This window comes from Oncorhynchus tshawytscha, linkage group LG28 (genome assembly GCF_018296145.1).
Source record: "Oncorhynchus tshawytscha isolate Ot180627B linkage group LG28, Otsh_v2.0, whole genome shotgun sequence".
NCBI lineage: Eukaryota > Metazoa > Chordata > Actinopteri > Salmoniformes > Salmonidae > Oncorhynchus > Oncorhynchus tshawytscha.
Window position 1 is genome coordinate 11908655 of NC_056456.1, and position 17019 is coordinate 11925673.

At 42.6% G+C, this 17019-nt stretch overlaps 1 protein-coding gene across 1 annotated transcript; it reads right to left on the bottom strand.

Annotated features, from left to right (window-relative positions):
- Positions 1–8054: 8054 nt before the first annotated feature.
- Positions 8055–13183, bottom strand: LOC112226724 (myeloid-associated differentiation marker homolog). The gene is made up of 2 exons (XM_024391235.2): positions 13028–13183; positions 8055–10143 (listed from the first exon to the last, which is right to left on the bottom strand). The coding sequence occupies exon 2, from the start codon at positions 10007–10009 to the stop codon at positions 9128–9130; it is 882 nt and encodes a 293-aa protein (XP_024247003.1). The 5' UTR covers positions 10010–10143; positions 13028–13183; the 3' UTR covers positions 8055–9127.
- Positions 13184–17019: the final 3836 nt, after the last annotated feature.

Below are 17019 nucleotides of genomic sequence, written 5' to 3' on the forward strand. Positions count from 1 at the left end.
TGCATGTTGAATCATAATCGGAGGGTGATGACAAATATTTACTTTCGCACACTTAGAGAACACACCCCCTTTACAAAGTTGCGCAACTAAGAAGAATAATGCAGCACTCATATCCTCTGGTCCCTATGGGGTGTGTGAATGCTATGACAAGCCCCACCTGTCGGTCTGTCCTCCCTGCTGTAGCTGAGACTGTATCGTGGCCCCTGTGTTTATCCATCACACACAGCAGACAGACACCCTCCTGATCAATATGGCAGTAGATCTCCAGTAATCTGTCATGCTGTGCTGTTGCCACTGAGGTTACCTGTGACACTTTTTGATAAAAACATACCACAGTGCATGTGTTATATAAAACACAAATCAGTGTCATTGATATTGCCATTGATATGAACAGTCATTTCCAACCAAACATCATTCAACTAAAACCACCACCACAAGGGGGTAGCAGCATCCTCTGCAAATGATAACAGATTTGTACGCCATTTGTTTGGTGCCTGATATCAGGCTTATGATAAAGAGCCGTTGGGCTAACAGTGAGGCCATTAACCCAGAGCCTGAGTGAGGTTGATATAAAACGATATCCTCATAGGACACTAACTATAGCAAATCTGTTTTTGGGCTTTGGGGGCTTTGGGGGCTTTGGGGATAGAGAGTCGGATAGGGTCGGATAGGGTCAAGAAGACCTAAACGGGATAATGTGTAATGGGGATGTGATGATGACAAATGAAGAGTAGAGAATGGGGAAACAGGATCCACTTTTCTTTTCGCTTCACAACGTAGCAAGAAGGTGTTAGTATTTCAATGATTGTACTTGACTTGTTTAAAGGTCTTTCTCACGTCGGCTGCGGAGAACGTGATCACATAGTCTTCCGGAACAGCTGGTGCTCTCATGCATGTTTCAGTGTTATTTGCCTCGACGCAAGCATAGAAGTAGTTTAGCTCTTCTGGTAGGCTCGTGTCTCTGGGCAGCGCTCGGTTGTGCTTCCCTTTGTAGTCTGTAATGGTTTGCAAGCACTGCCACATCCGATGAGCATCAGAGCCGGTATAGTACGATTCGGTCTTAGTCCTGTATTGACGCTTAGCCTGTTTGATGGTTCGTCAAAGGGCATAGCAGGATTTCTTATAGGCTTCCGGGTTAGAGTCCCGCTCCTTGAAAGCGGCAGCTCTAGCCTTTAGCTCAGTGCGGATGTAGCCTGTATTCCATGGTTTCTGATTAGGGTATGTACGTACGGTCACTGTGGGGATGACGTCATCGATGCACTTATTGATGAAGCCAATGACTGATGTGGTGTATTCCTCAATGCCATCGGAGGAATCACGGAACATATTCCAGTCTGTGCTAGCAAAACAGTCCTGTAGCTTAGCATCTGCTTCATCTGACCACTTTTTTAATAGATCTAGTCACTGGTGCTTCCTGCTTTAATTTTAGCTTGTAAGCAGGAATCAGGAGGATAGAATTATGGTCAAATTTGCCAAATGGAGGGCGAGGGAGAGCTTTGTATGCATCTCTGTGTGAGGAGTAAAGGTGGTCCAGAGATTTTTTCCCTCTGATTGCAAATTTAACATGCTGATAGAAATTCTGTAAAACTGATTTAAGTTTCCCTGCATTAAAGTCACCGGCTACTAGGAGTGCCGCCTCTGGGTGAGCGTTTTCTTGTTTGGTTATGGTGGAATAAAGCTAATTTAATGCTGTCTTAGTGCCAGCCTCAGTCTGTGGTGGTATGTAAACATCTACGAAAAATACAGATGAAAACTCTCTAGGGAGTCAGTGTGGTTTACAGCTTATCATACAGCTTATCATACAGCTTACCTCAGGTGAATTATAGCTTGAGACTTCATTAGATATTGTGCACCAGCTGTTATTTACAAAAATACATAGTCCGCCGCCCCTTGTCTTACCAGACGCCGCTGTTCTATCCTGCCGGTACCGTGTATAACCAGCCAGTGAGTAAGAGTCAAAAGAGACGATAGCGGCAACATTATGTAGAAAATACGTAGAAAATACGTTTAAAAAATAAGTTACAAGCAACGCAAATAAACTAACAAAAAAACAGTTGATTGGGGACACATACAATGTCAGCCTTCTTTTCCGGGGCCTAGAGGTTGGAGTGGGTATTCTAGTGGCCACATTATTGTGCCAGACATTTTCTGGAACAGAACAAACTCATTACGTCCAAAGTGGGAGTTGTTGCCCTCTCCTCTCCTGGTCATCTCTTTGTACGCCACAGCCATGTTAATGTCTCTACTCGGCCTCCCAGTAGTAGTGCCTTGACAGAGCCTCAGTGCACAGCACTCCAGTGATCAAACCTCTCTGGGTAGTCAGGACAGGAGTGGTCCCTGGCCCTCACTGGCACCACCCTGTTCTCCTCAGACATAAGCTGAGCTGACAGGAATCTACGAACTGACAGGAATCTACGAGGGAAGAGGATGGAGGGAAGGAAAGGAGGAGTCAGTTTAGTAAAGTACAACACTAATATGAAAGGAATGGTAACAAGAGGATGAATAGAATCAACAGAACACTGCCACGATGCAGATTTAGCCTTGAGCTAAGACCAGATGCAGCACTCTTGTCATTAATGGAGTTGAAACTGACTTAAAGTATAATAAGATCTCTGGTCTGATCTGGGGCTCTGCAGGAGTTTCACTGTGCCTGCTATGAAGGAATAAGAATTGGACTTTTACTGTGAGGAGTAGTAATGTTCTATAGAAAATGTTAGAATGACAGTGAAGTGTCCATTCTCACCTGCCCTAGATTTGTTGGGCCATTCCCCTTTGAACATGTCCTTCAATCTCTACCGACGTCACACTTTACCAAAATCCCCCAAAGGAACCAATGTGATTCTGGGTGTTTCTGTGAGTTCAGTCGATGTAGAGATTGACTGGCACTTCTAGAAACCAGGAGAGAGGAACGAGAAAACAAATACATAAAACAGTACCAGTCAAAAGTTTGGGGACACACCTACTCATTCAAGGGTTGTCTAACAGTTTTTGCTTTGTCATTGTAGGGTAATGTTTGTAGATTGATGGGGGGAGGGGGGGAGCTACAATTTTATCAATTTTAGTATAAGGATTTAACGTAACAAAATGTGGAAAAAGTCAAGGGGTCTGAATACTTGTCGAATGCACTGTATAAGCAGAACCAGTCACCTACTCTTTCAAGGGTTTTTCTTTATTTGTACTATTTTCTACATTCAAAAATATGAAATAACACATATGGAATCATGTAGTAACCAAAAAAGTGTTAAACAAATCAAAATATGTTTTTCTTTTTTGATTCTTCAAAGTAGCCACCCGTTGCCTTGATGACAGCTTTGAATACTCTTGGCATTCTCTCAACCAGCTTCATCAGGTAGTCACCTGGAATGCATTTCAATTTAACAGGTGTGCCTTGTTAAAAGTTCATTTGTGGAATTTCTTTCCTTCTTAATGAGTTTGAGCCAATCAGTTGTGTTGTGACAAGGTAGGGGTGATACACAGAAGATACCCCTATTTGGTAAAAGACCAAGTCCATATTACGGCAAGAACAGCTCAAATAAGCAAGAGAAATTACAATCCATCATTACTTTAAGACATGAAGGTCAGTCAATCCAGAAAATGTCAATAACTTTGAATGTTTCTACAAGTGCAGTCGCAAAAACCATCAAGCGCTATGATGAAATTGGCCTTCATGAGGACCTCCACAAGAAAGGATGACGTAGAGTTACCTCTGCTGTAAAGGGTAGGTTCATGAGAGTTACCATCCTCAGAAATTTGAAATCAGTCTTCATCAGTCATCAGCCTCCCAACAGATCAATATGCCTCAAGCCTCCCGATCTATGCAAGCCTAATCAATACGTTGGTTTGCTGCAAAGAAACCACCACCTTGACCGTGTGGCATTAACCCTTAACAGTTAACTACTCCTGGATTTTTTTGCCAAAGATATTGATTATCAATGACCAATGGGACGCCAGAAATAACACCTTTTACCGGTGCCCTGCTCCGAAAATCAAAGCTGTTCACTTCATGCATCAACATTTTTTGCAAGCCACAATGCACGCTCCTTTTGCTCTTTAGATACACACGATATCAACACCATACCACTCCTGGTTACTTTGATTGCATCCACTTTTCCCAACGCCTTCTTCACCATCCTCGTGACTTCCAAAGGGTTTCCCAAATACACATCTTTATCCCCCAAAAATTGCTACAACAAGGAATGATTCATTTTTCCACAACAATTTTTGCCCTTTTTGTTCCATTCTTGGACTTTTTTCACTAACTGTACTCTACCGCTTTCAGCTTCAAATTACACTTCTGCTTCCGCCATCTCACAGTCCTCCTCCAATGCCAGTCGTGGCCCAGCACACAACTGATTTCTGATCCCTTCTTCTTCTTCTTCTTCATCTTCTTTGGACTTTATATGGCGATTGGCAACCAACTAAGAATCGGAACCTATTTTTCAATTTTCGCCTAAAATGACATATCCAAATCTAACTGCATGTAGCTCAGGACCTGCAGTAAGGATCTGCATATTCTTGATAACATTTGAAAGGAAACACTTTGAAGTTTGTGTAAATGTGAAATTAATGTTGGAGAATCTGGTAAAAGATAATACAAAAAAAACACGATTTTGTTTTGTTTGTACCATCATCTTTGAAATGCAAGAGAAAGGCCATAATGTATTATTCCAGCCCAGGAGCAATTGAGATTTTGGCCAATAGATGGCAGCAGTGTGTAGGCAAAGTTTTGGACTGATCCAATGAACCATTGTATATCTGTTCAAAATGTTATATCAAGACTGCCCAAATGTGCCTAATTGGTTTATTAATACATTTTCAAGTTCATAATTGTGCACTCTCCTCAAACAATAGCATGGTATTCTTTCACTGTAATAGCTACTGTAAATTGGACAGTGCAGTTAGAGTAACAAGAATTTAAGCTTTCTGCCAATATCAGATATGTCTATGTCCTGGGAAATGTTCTTGTTCCTTACAACCTCATGCTAATCGCAATAGCCTACATTAGCTCAACCGTCCCGTGGACGCGACACTGATCCCTTAGCTGACTTGCCAAGTTAAATAAAGGTTAAATAAAAAATAAAATAAAAATATGACTGAGCTTATGTGTGACACGGGTGCAACTTTTACTGGGGACGGAGGGTGGCATGTCCCCCCCACATTCTGAAAATGCATTTTGTATCACATTGGAATATGATACAAAACGAGGCAATGGTGTGCTTTAGGACCATGTGGACGCCTCCGAGTGGTCGGGTAGACTGTTTGGAGTGTTTATCCGACTGGATAAAAATAATATAAGAAGAAGAAGAATCATGTCCCCCCCACTTCTAAATCCAAAGTTGCCCCCCTGGTGTGACATACTGTATACTCATGCTGGCCACACCGCTCGCATTCAAAATACATTTATACATACATGTTATTCAATAATTTCATTCAAACTGCTAGCGCTTGTCAACGAGCGTCTGCATAGCCAGGTGCTAAAACAGAACATAGTTCTATTTTTGACACTTGTCGCACTGCAAGTCCCTCCTCTCCCATCTCCTCATTGGTTTTAAGGAGCAAATACCCCGAGGATGATTGGAAGATGAACTGAGTTCCACACTCCAGTCCAGTTGGTGGTGGTGGTATTGCACCTTAAGAACAAATTATTATTTACAATGACGGCCTACCCCGGCCAAACTCTAACCCAGACGACGCTGGGCCAATTGTGTGCCACCCAAATCATGGCCGGATGTGATACATAGTCAGATAGTGTGAAGAGATGGTGATGCTTTGCACGTGGAAACATAGTGCCACATTCAAAGCAACTGCCTAAACCGATGGCAGACACCTGACAGTCCTTAACCCAGAATGGACAAGTCACTCAGATCCCTGATACAGAGTTCACATTTTAATATGGGAAACAAAGTTCTATAGATTTATATATATATTTTTAGAATTGTACCCCCCTTTTTCTCCCCAATTGTTAGTAGTTACTATCTTGTCTCATCGCTACAACTCCTGTACAGGCTCAGGAGAGACGAAGGTCGAGAGCCAACCAAGCCACAATGCTTCTTAACACAGTGCGCATCCAACCCGGAAGCACCAATGTATCGGAGGAAACACCATGCACCTAGTGACCTGGTCAACGTACAATGCGCCCGGCCCGCCACAGGAGTCGCTAGTGCACGATGAGACAAGGATATCCCTACCGGCCAAACCCTCCCTAACCTGGATGACACTAGGCCAATTGTGCATCGTCCAACGGACCTCCCAGTCATGGCCGGCTGCAACAGAGCCTGGGCTCCAACCAAGAGTCTCTGGTGGAACACTGTGATGCAATGCCTTAGACCACTGCACCACCCGGGAGGCCTTAGTTCTATAGATTTTGATAGAAACTTACCTTTAACCTTTAGATTTAATTTTGTTGAAATTATATCCATCAATCCCAGTCTAGAAGGCGCCAAACATATTGCTTCCTTATAGTTTTCAGTCACAGGAATGGGCATAAGTATTCTTTGTGCCCATAACATGCTTTCAGAAATGGCCATATTCTGTCATGGTTAAACAACTGAGGTTGAATGGCAAGAGATGATTGTTTTTCAGTCCTTACCTGTTTCTTGGTGCTTTGCGCTGTAGCTGAGTTTGTATCATGGCTTCTGTGTTCATGCATCACACACACAGACACACTGATCAGTACAACAGTAGTTCTACACAAGCCTGTCATGATGAGGTTAGATTCGCTCCTTCAGCTGCATGGTCACTTCAACCAGGTCTATCCTTTCTTGGGGTAGGACATTCCTTGGGAGAGTGGAGGTGAGCTGCACAGTAAGAGGCCAGAGACACCAGACAGGATCTGATTGATTTGAGCTGACCAATGAGGCAAAGATCAGATGCCACATCTCCAGCTCCAGCATATGGGCAGCTTTGACCAGAGGGAGCAGCTTAAAGTCCTCCTGTCTTCAGTTCCTCAACCAACTCAGCTAAAATGGTGTTTCTCTTCAGAATTGGTCTTGGAGTGAAGGTCTGTCTGCACTGAGGACAGCTGAAGATCTTTGAGGAGTCATCTTCACCCCAGCACCCCCTGATACAGCCCGTGCAGTAGCTGTGTCCACTGGGGATAGCTACTGGTTCCTTCAAATTGAGTAGCAGAATTGCTCTCTATCCGAGGACCTGTTTGTGCCATTCTCTACCACAGAGGCAGAGGGAGTTTGCATCAACTTCTCTGGAGCAGACTGTGGCATCTAATTTATAAACCAATATATATATAAGGCAGCAACCCACAACCACATCTCCTACAGCAGTTTGGGATGTGGGTGGGATGTGTACTGTGTGTGTGTGTGTGTGTGTGTGTGTGTGTGTGTGTGTGTGTGTGTGTGTGTGTGTGTGTGTGTGTGTGTGTGTGTGTGTGTGTGTGTGTGTGTGTGTGTGTGTGTTTTTTGAGACAGATCAGGAGAGAGAGATTGAGAAATAATCTTGGTGTTAATGGTTTACTTTTATAATGAACAAGGACTGTTGCGGAAAATTATAATCAAGTGAGAGAGACTACCTTGTTTTCTTCTTGAGGCAATGAGTTGTGGGTCACTCCTCTTTCCAGTTTCCTGCAGCTAGCAACTGGATGGAGTTCAACAAACACTTAAACTGGACAGTTTTATCTAAATTTCTTAATTCAGACTCAATCATGGACACTCTTACGGACAGTTGTGGCTGCTTAGTGTGATGTATTGTTGTCTCTACCTTCTTGCCCTTTGTGCTCTTGTCTGTGCCTAATAATGTTTATACCATGTTGTGTCGCTACCATTCTGTGTTGTCACATGTTGCTGCATTGCTATGTTAGGTCTCTTTGGTCTCTCTTTATGTAGTGTTGTGTTGTCTCTATCCCTGTGATTTGTCCTATATGTATATTGTATTGTAGCTAGAGTGGAAACATTCCTTTAAAGAAACACAGCATTAGTAGATACAGAAATGTCTTACTATTGTTAAGCATTAACTATTAATATTAAACAACTGAAGTAAATATGTAATTTATCTCTCACACGTAAATAGTTACAGACACAAGAAGTGACTGGCACACAGGCTTTAATAATATATCACATGACTTTTATTGAACACTGGATTATATTCTCCCAAAACACTGATGTGGTAGGCACATTCTCAACAGGCACAGTGGAATAAAAAAAAAAAAATGAAACAAAGGACATGTCATGTATCAGTAACAGCAGGAAGTAGAGCCGAAGACAATGCCGCGAAAAGATCTCCCTCTCTATGACAAAGTGGACATTCTCATCCACGAGAGCAGACTGACACAGTAGTACAAACCAATGGGCCAGATTAAGGATAATACATGTAACTAAACAACTTACTTTTTTATTCTAAGATGTTTGGTTTTTTTGAGCTCATCACAGACAGAGAATGAGTTATAGCAAACAGTAAATGCGCATTATCTTTTGAATATATTCTTTCAACATACAATAAACTCTTGACCAAACAGCTTGGCAGAATATGAAAATATATTTTTAAAAAATGTGAAAACAGGAATATAAAATCACCAAAAAGCTAGGCTAACACACAACTTAACATGAATTCCTAAACTTTAATTTTTTTCAAACTTTGGAGCAGTGTACACATTTTCTAGGAATTACTTAAGGGTTTGATTGACATTTTTGTTGTTGTTACTTCTTAACTCCAAACTAGGTAGGTGTGAGTTGTTCTGTAAACTAAATATTACATCTACTAACAGTATTGCATCATTTCTAAAAAGCCATGCTTATAAAAATACCATTCAAATTTAAGATGCAACTATAGTAACATCAACATACTCAATAAATCCATCCTGTCTATGGAACACTGTGTGTATTTGTGTGTCAGATAATCAGAGATAAAAAATAAAAATAAAAAAATATCTGGTCCATCTAATCTGAGTTCTTGGGTCCATAACACCATCATTGTATAAGGATGTTTTCCTTTGAAATACCACAGCAATCCCCTCAATGTATAGTCCCTCTCTGGGTGAGTAGGTGACCTCTGTCTGAACATTGATATATAAATGACGCAAAATACAGTAAGCAGTTTATTTCGTTACCTCTTCATTTCTACTCCTCAACCTCTCTCTACATTGTAATCAAATCAACTACCTCCCTCTTCCTTCCTCTTACACAGTAACAAACACCAGTCGGGCAGAGTAGATCAGGTCTGCCAGGTAGAGCACAAGGTTGACTGCGGTGAGCACAGCCACAGCCATCTGCCTGTCCCAGTCGCACAGCCCTGCATATCTGCCACAGCCATAGGGCCTGGAGGATCCCCCGTGCTTCTTGTCAAACTTAAAAATGGGCCAGATGATGGTGGCGGAGAGGTACATGGCGACAGCCAGAACGGCGTAGGCGGACAGGAAGCGGGCAAAGGGGAAGGGCAGGCAGCCGGTGCACTCACAGATACACAGCACTATAATGGCCGCCGACAAGATGAAACAGATGCAGAAGACGGCCAGGCACCACCTCAGTGCATCGTGTGAGTCGTAGGACACTGGGTCGCTGATGAAGACGAAGATGACGCAGGCTACAAAAGTCTCACACACCTTCAGCAGACCCGGGGCGGTGGCCATGTAACCTGCTACCTCTCCTGGCCTGGCTTTGCTGATGCTCACCTCACAAATGTAAGCGATGGTTGCCAGGCAGGAGAAGACGGTGGCCACAATGCGGTAGTTTTGAGTCTCGCTGCGGTAGGTCTGGCCCTTGAGGAAGTAGAGGGGGAAGATGATGGAGGCAGAGAGGCAGAGCAGGGAGGCGTAGCAGGCAAAGGTGATGGGGAAGTTCTTCCAGGAGACAGGGGCACGGGTCTGCAGGCCAAACAGCTCCACCAGCAGCACCAGCAGGGTCCCAGCGAAGCTGAAGGCCCAGCAGAACACACACCAGTCCCCTGTGCCATGGGAGAGGTTGGCCCCATGGACGGTCACAGCAAAGGCCACACAGGAGAACACCAGAGCACACAAACGCACCCAGAACAGGGGGTTGGAGTGCACCACTACTATCGGCATGATGGGATATGGATGATGCTTGACAACTAGAATGGGTTAGATTAAAGTGAAAGGCTGAATAGGCTGGAGATTAGATATTTATGTGGAATACTGTAGGACTACTGTTCTTGGTGCATCGGGTGCAGAGGGATCTTCTAAGGAGACACAGAATTGAGAGCAGCTTCAGTAACAAAGAACAAATTAACAGAATGCATTCATATAAAAACAATGAAGTTCTAATGGCAAGTCTTGATTCCATTATGGTTTTCATAAAACATTCGTGATGGTGTATCATATTTGACGACATGAGGGCAACAGTTATATTTTCTTTTCAATATCTCCTTGTAAATGTAACATAATAATGGGTGACAATACACAAAAGTTTATCAATTCAATCATGGATTTCGCATTTTAAAAACCATGTACAGTTGAAGTCAGAAGTTGATATAGACTTAGGTTGGTGTCATTAAAACTTCAACCACTCCACAATTTTCTTGTTAACAAACTATAGTTTTGGAATTCCGGTTAGGACATCTACTTTGTGCATGACACAAGTCATTTTTCCAACAATTGTTTACAGACAGATTATTTCACTTATAATTCACTGTATCACAATTCCAGTGGGTCAGAAGATTACATACAATAATTTGACTGGGCCTTTAAACAGCTTGGAAAATTCCAGAAAATTATGTCATGGCTTTAGAAGCTTCTGATAGGCTAATTGACATCATTTGAGTCAATTGGAGGTGTACCTGTGGATGTATTTCAGGGCCTACTTTCAAACTCAGTGCCTCTTTGCTTGACATCATGGGAAAATCAGTTTTAATAACTCCAACCTAAGTGTATGTAACCTTCCGACTTCAACTGTATAAGAGGATGTGAAAGTATAGGTTCCTTCTTTTCATTTTCATTCTCTGAGAAGGCTTTATCAGCTGAGGGATTCCTGTTCTAAAAGTCAGTGAGTCAGTGTCACTGGACATGCTTTTACCCCCCACCCCCGCTTTTCAGACAGGCGTGGTGCTGAGAGACCCCCACCCGAACTCACAGCCAATCTGTCATCGGTCACTAACAGTCTCATTATCCAGAGACACTCAGGCCTGAGTAACTATTGCTCCCTCCCACTCCCCCAAGCCACTCTCTCCTCCAGTCCCCTCCACAAATGGTGAAGAGTCCATGCTCCCAGATTACATAACGTAGGAGGGACTAAGAGACACACCTGTTTACATTAACAAAATGTCTTGTTCAAACAGCAGGGGACAGAGAGTGGGAGCAAGAGGGAAGGGATATGGAGAGAGAGAAATAGAGGAAACAGACAGATGAATAAAGATGTTAAACTATGGACGAACTCAAAGTGAGAGTGACCAAAGCAGTCAGGCAGAACAGGCTAGTTGAAGTAAGTAAAATGGGGAAATCCCTGTGCCTTAATCTCAGAAAGGCACACTTTAAACACAACGATGAAGAGGAATAGCAGAACAGTGAGTCACCTCCCTCTCTCATTCTCTCTCTCTCTCTCGTGCACCCTCCCTCTTGTAAGATTTTCCAACTCCTTTATTTATCCCAGCTATGCAGACTACTGCCGAACTGCTAACTGTGTCAAAAGGTGCCAAGTCCCCTCTCCCGATCTCTCTTTTTTTATATTTGACTCTTTTACCTTCATAAATCTCTCTCTCTCTTTCTGTATCCCTGTCTTTTTCTGTCTCTCTATCAAAGAGAAACACTAATCACGTAAACCACTTAAAATAAACCTATGGGAGGAAGTAGTGGAAAAATCCATCCACTCCCAGCCATTACTTGGTACTTATGAAATCATGTTAGGAAAATGGGTAAGCCACCTTTTAGGGGGTGGCATGGAAAAGACAGCCTTTCCTTTAGAGAGGTGCTTAAAATAGGCTCATAGTCTCACACATAGCCTGGACAGGAGGGGAAACAGGATATACAATAGCATACTTTTGCACAGTCACACACACACAAGCTTGAGGGTGAAGAGGGCAGGCTCAGTGTTTGTTTGAGGCAGGGGTCAAGAGCGTTGTCATGACACAACATGGTTAACTCGATTTCACCCTTAATCCAGATAAAGAGCCATAGGCTCCCAGACTGCTGGGCATAGACACAAGGGACTCTAGTATGTCAGCTAATGATCCCACAATGGAGGGAGGGAGAAAGGGAGAGAGGGAGAAAAAGTGAAATAGAGGCACAATACAGTGATGTAAACTGGAGACACTGAATACCATAATATTGAGATATTTTAGTCACTGAGGATGTCACAGAAATACCCTTGGCCATGATGTACTGTATTGTTAAAACCAACGTGTCCAAAATGTTCACGTTGTTTCACCATGCTCCATAGGTGAGCTGGTCAGATGCAACAATATAGGGGGAAATATTTGTGTTATAACAAGTGTTCTGATCAATAGTAGGGACTATAGGAACGCCTGCACCCACATTCCCACAAACTACCAGAGCCCTCATAATCAAAATATTCATCTGAAATCGTTTCACTACTTTCCTGTTATTCTGACAGCCGTAGCCTACTGTTATCCTTCCGTTATTCTGGTTGCTCATTGACAACCACAGTCTAGGGTGGGTGTGACGCTCAATTGTGCCGCGCCCTGGAGTTTCTCAGTGTTAGAACAAAACGAGTGTATCCCCCCATCAAGTCATTCATATGAGGCAATAGACATTTAAATGGCAAAACAGTTTTACAACACTGCAGAAGTTATTTTCGTGACTATCCCTGTGTCCAAAATACTTCTAGGCTATTTGATGTGCAAAAGGGATGTTTCAATTGCATAGTGTAGAAAGCTGACTCTGAAAGATAAACAACAACAAAAAACTGTAAAAGGCATGCAGTTAGGACGTGTTTAAAACTATAAAAGGCATGCAGCTAGGACGTGTTTAAAACTATAAAAGGTATGCAGTTAGGACACGTTTCAACTGGTTGTACAATTTGTAGTCATCGTGTTGAGGGAAAAAAAACCTCTCGAATAGACCTCTATATTTCACAATCTCAAATATAACACTGTAACCAAAATGTATTACCTTTGTTACGTTGTGGCTGCAATATCCTCCGTTTCTCTCAGGATCTCCAATCGAATGGGAGTTTGCAAGCGTAGCCCTCCTAGTCCGTTCTTCCTAGTCATAGAAAGAAAAGCACATCCACCCAGCTCCCCGCCCAGTGCAAACCAAATTAGGTATCAAATGTCGCCATCATCTTTCTACTGCGCGCCATCCCATCCCTCCTCACACGCAATATTGCACTCGACTAAGTAGGCTAGTTTCTAAGATTAAATGATTGTACGTTTTCTGTAGGCTACAAGTGTGTTGCCAAATTCTAGAAGTCTGGATCTGTGCGACCTCCATCAATAGGTCAGTATCTGAATAATCACTATATTAACAACCTGATATACACAGTGCCTTCAGCAAGTATTCACACCCCTTTAGATTTTCCACATTTTGTTGTGTTACAGCAGGCCTAGGCATTTTCCATGGAGGGCCACATTAGAATATATTTTTGGCATTGCGGGCCAGAATCATATTACAGGATTATACATCTTGACAGATATATCTACTATAAATGACATCCAGATATGCTACTTATTTTACTTTTTTAACATGCAGAAATAAACCACATCCATGTTCTCCTTTTGGTAGAAGGGTAACAAATAAAAAGCAGACATTGAATATCCCTTTGAGCATGGTGAAGTTATTAATTACACTTTGGATGGTGTATAAATACAACCAATCACTAGAAAGATACAGGCGTCCTACCTAACTCAGTTGCTGGAGAGGAAGAAAACCGCTCAGGGATTTTACCAAGAGGCCCATGGTCTTAAACAGTTAAGAGTGTAATGGCTGTGATAGAAAACTGAGGATGGATCAACAACATTGTAGTTACTCCACAATACTAACCTAAACTACAGAGTGAAAAGAAGGAAGCCTGTACAGAAAACAAACTATTACAAAACATGCATCCTGTTTGTAATAAGGCACTAAAGTAAAACTGTTAAAAATGTGGCAAAGGAATAAACTTTATGTCCTTATGTTTGGGGCAAATCCAACACAACACATCACTGAGTGTGATGAGTGTCAATCTTCATACTTTCAACCATGGTGGTGGCTGCATCATGTTGTGGGTATGCTTGTCATCAGCAGGGACTGGGGATTTTTTTTAGGATGACAATAAACAGAATAGAGCTAAGCATACACAAAATTCATGGAAGAAAACCTGGTTCAGTCTACTTTCCAGCAGACACTGGGAGAAAAAAATTCACCTTTCAGCAATAACCTAAAAGACAAGGCCAAATATACACTGGATTTGCTTTACCGAGATGACATTGATTGTTCATGAGTGGCCTAGTTACAGTTTAGTCTTAAATCACCTTCAAAATTTATGGCAGGACTTGAAAATGGCTGTCTAGAAATGAACAACTAACTTGATAGAGCTAGAACAATTTTTAAAAGAATAATGTGCAAATATTATACAATCCAGGTTCTTAGAGACTTACCCAGAAAGACTCACAGCTGTAATCGCTGCCAAAGGTGATTCTAACATGTATTGACTTAGGATACTTAGGCTGAATGAGATATTTCTGTATTTCATCGTCAATAAATTTGCAAACACTTCGAAATACATGTTTTCACTTTGTCATTATGGGGTATTGTGTGTAAATGGGTGAAACAAAATCTATTTAATCCATTTTGAATTCAGGCTGTACCAACAAAATGTGGAATAAGTCTAGGGGTATGAATACTCTCTGAAGGCACTGTAAATTAATGAAAATAATTACAGGTTTATTAATTCAATTGATTGTCATTTAGTTATTACAGTTTCATTTGGCATAATGGTTCATATTTATAGCAGGCAATGTCCTTCAAATGATATAATATTACATCTGTAACCTATAACAATATGTTATCAGTCAATGGCTACCAAAAAATTATTTTGCAGGTACTTCTTTGTTGTCGTTGACATTATTTGTATATGTTGCTAAGAAACAGAGACAGTTCCCATGGAAACCACTATTTATTTACTCCCCTAATGACTAGTTTCTCAGAAACAGACTGAAGGCATCTGAAGTTTTACAATGCTGCACCACAAGTATACAAGCACGCACACAACACACTCTCTCTCACACACACTGGTGCCTGTTGGCAACTAAGGACCATGTCCACGAGCCCACAAGAACACCTGAGCCCTGTACTACTAATGTAGTTTAAAGTTTTAATGTCACGTGGCACACAAGTACAGTGAAATGCCTCTGGCAAGTTCAACTTTGGATTTCAAATATATATTTAATTTAACTAGGTAAGTCAGTTAAGAACAAATTCTTATTTACAATGACGGCCTACCAAATAGAAAAAGGCCTCCTGTGGGGATGGGGACTGGGATAAAAAAGAAGAAGATATAGGACAAAACACACATCACAACAAGAGAGACACCACAACACTACATAAATAGAGACCTAGAACAACAACATTGCATGGTAGCAACACCACATGACAACAACATGGTAGCAAGACAACATGACAGCAGCACAACATGGTAGCTGCACAAAACATAGTACAAACATTACTGGGCAGAGACAACAGCACAAAGGCAAGAAGGTAGAGACAACATTACATCATACGAAGCAGCCACAACTGTTAGTAAGAGTGTCCATGATTGAGTCTTTGAATGAAGGGATGGAGATAAAACTGTCCAGTTTGAGTGTTTTTTTGCAGCTCGTTCCAGTCACTAGCTACAGCGAACTGAAAAGAGGAGCGACCCAGGGATGTGTGTGCTTTGGGGACCTTTAACAGAATGTGACTGGCAGAACGGGTGTTGTATATGGGCTCCCGAGTGGCGCAGCAGTCTAAGGCACTGCATCTCAGTGCTAGAGGTGTCACTACAGACCCTGGTACGATTCCAGGCTGTATCACACCTGTCCGTGATGGGGAATTCCATAGGGCGGCGCACAATTGGCCCAGCGTCATCTGGGTTAGGGTTTGGCCATCACTGTAAATACGTATTTGTTCTTAACTGACTTGACTAGTTAAATAAAATACAAATGTGGAGGATGAGTGCTGCAGTAGGTATCCCAAATTTATTCATAAAGCCCTTTTACATCAGCCTATGTCACAAAGTGCTGTACAGAAACCCAGCCTAAAACCCCAAACAGCAAGCAATGCAGGGATAGAGGCACAGAAAAACTCCCTAGAAAGGCAGGAACCTAGGAAGAAACCAGGCTATGAGGGGTGACTAGTTCTCTTCTGGCTGTGCCAGGTGGAGATTATAACAGTACATGGCCAAGATGTTCAAACACTCATAGATGACCAGCAGGGTCAAATAATAATAATCACTGTGGTTGTAGAGGGTGCAACAGGTCAGCACCTCAGGAGTAAAAATGTCAGTTGGCTTTTTATAGCCGATCATTCAGAGTTAGAGACAGCAGGTGCGGTAGAGAGAAAGAGTAGAAAACAGCAGGTCTGGGACAGGTAGCACGTCCGGTGAACAGGTCAGGGTTACATAGCCGCAGGCAGAACAGTTGAAACTGGAGCAGCAGCGCGACCAGGTGGACTGGGGACAGCAAGGAGTCATCAGGCCAGATAGTCCTGAGGCATGGTCCTAGGGCTCAGGTCCTCCAAGAGAAGAGAAAGAAAGAGAGAATTAGAGGGAGCATACTTAAATTCACACAGGACACCGGATAAGACAGAATAAATACGGATGGGGGGGGTGAGACACTGTGGCCCCGTCCGGCCATAACCCCGAACAGGGCCAACCAGGCAGGATATAACCCCACCCACTTTTCCAAAGCACAGCCCCCACACCACTAGAGGGATATCTTCAACCACCAACTTCAACCAGCCGAGTATAGCCTACAAAGATCTCCCCCACGTCACGAACCTGAGGGGGGCGCCAAGCCGAACAGGAAGATCACGTCAGTGACTCAACCCACTCAAGTGACGCACCCCTCCTAGGGACGGCATGGAAGAGCACCAGTAAGCCAGTGAGTCAGCCCCTGTAATAGGGTTAGAAGCAGAGAATCCCAGTG

Coding starts and splice junctions, on each gene's coding strand:
- LOC112226724 (XM_024391235.2), bottom strand. CDS start 10,009: ATGCCGATAGTAGTGGTGCACTCCAACCCCCTGTTCTGGGTGCGTTTG.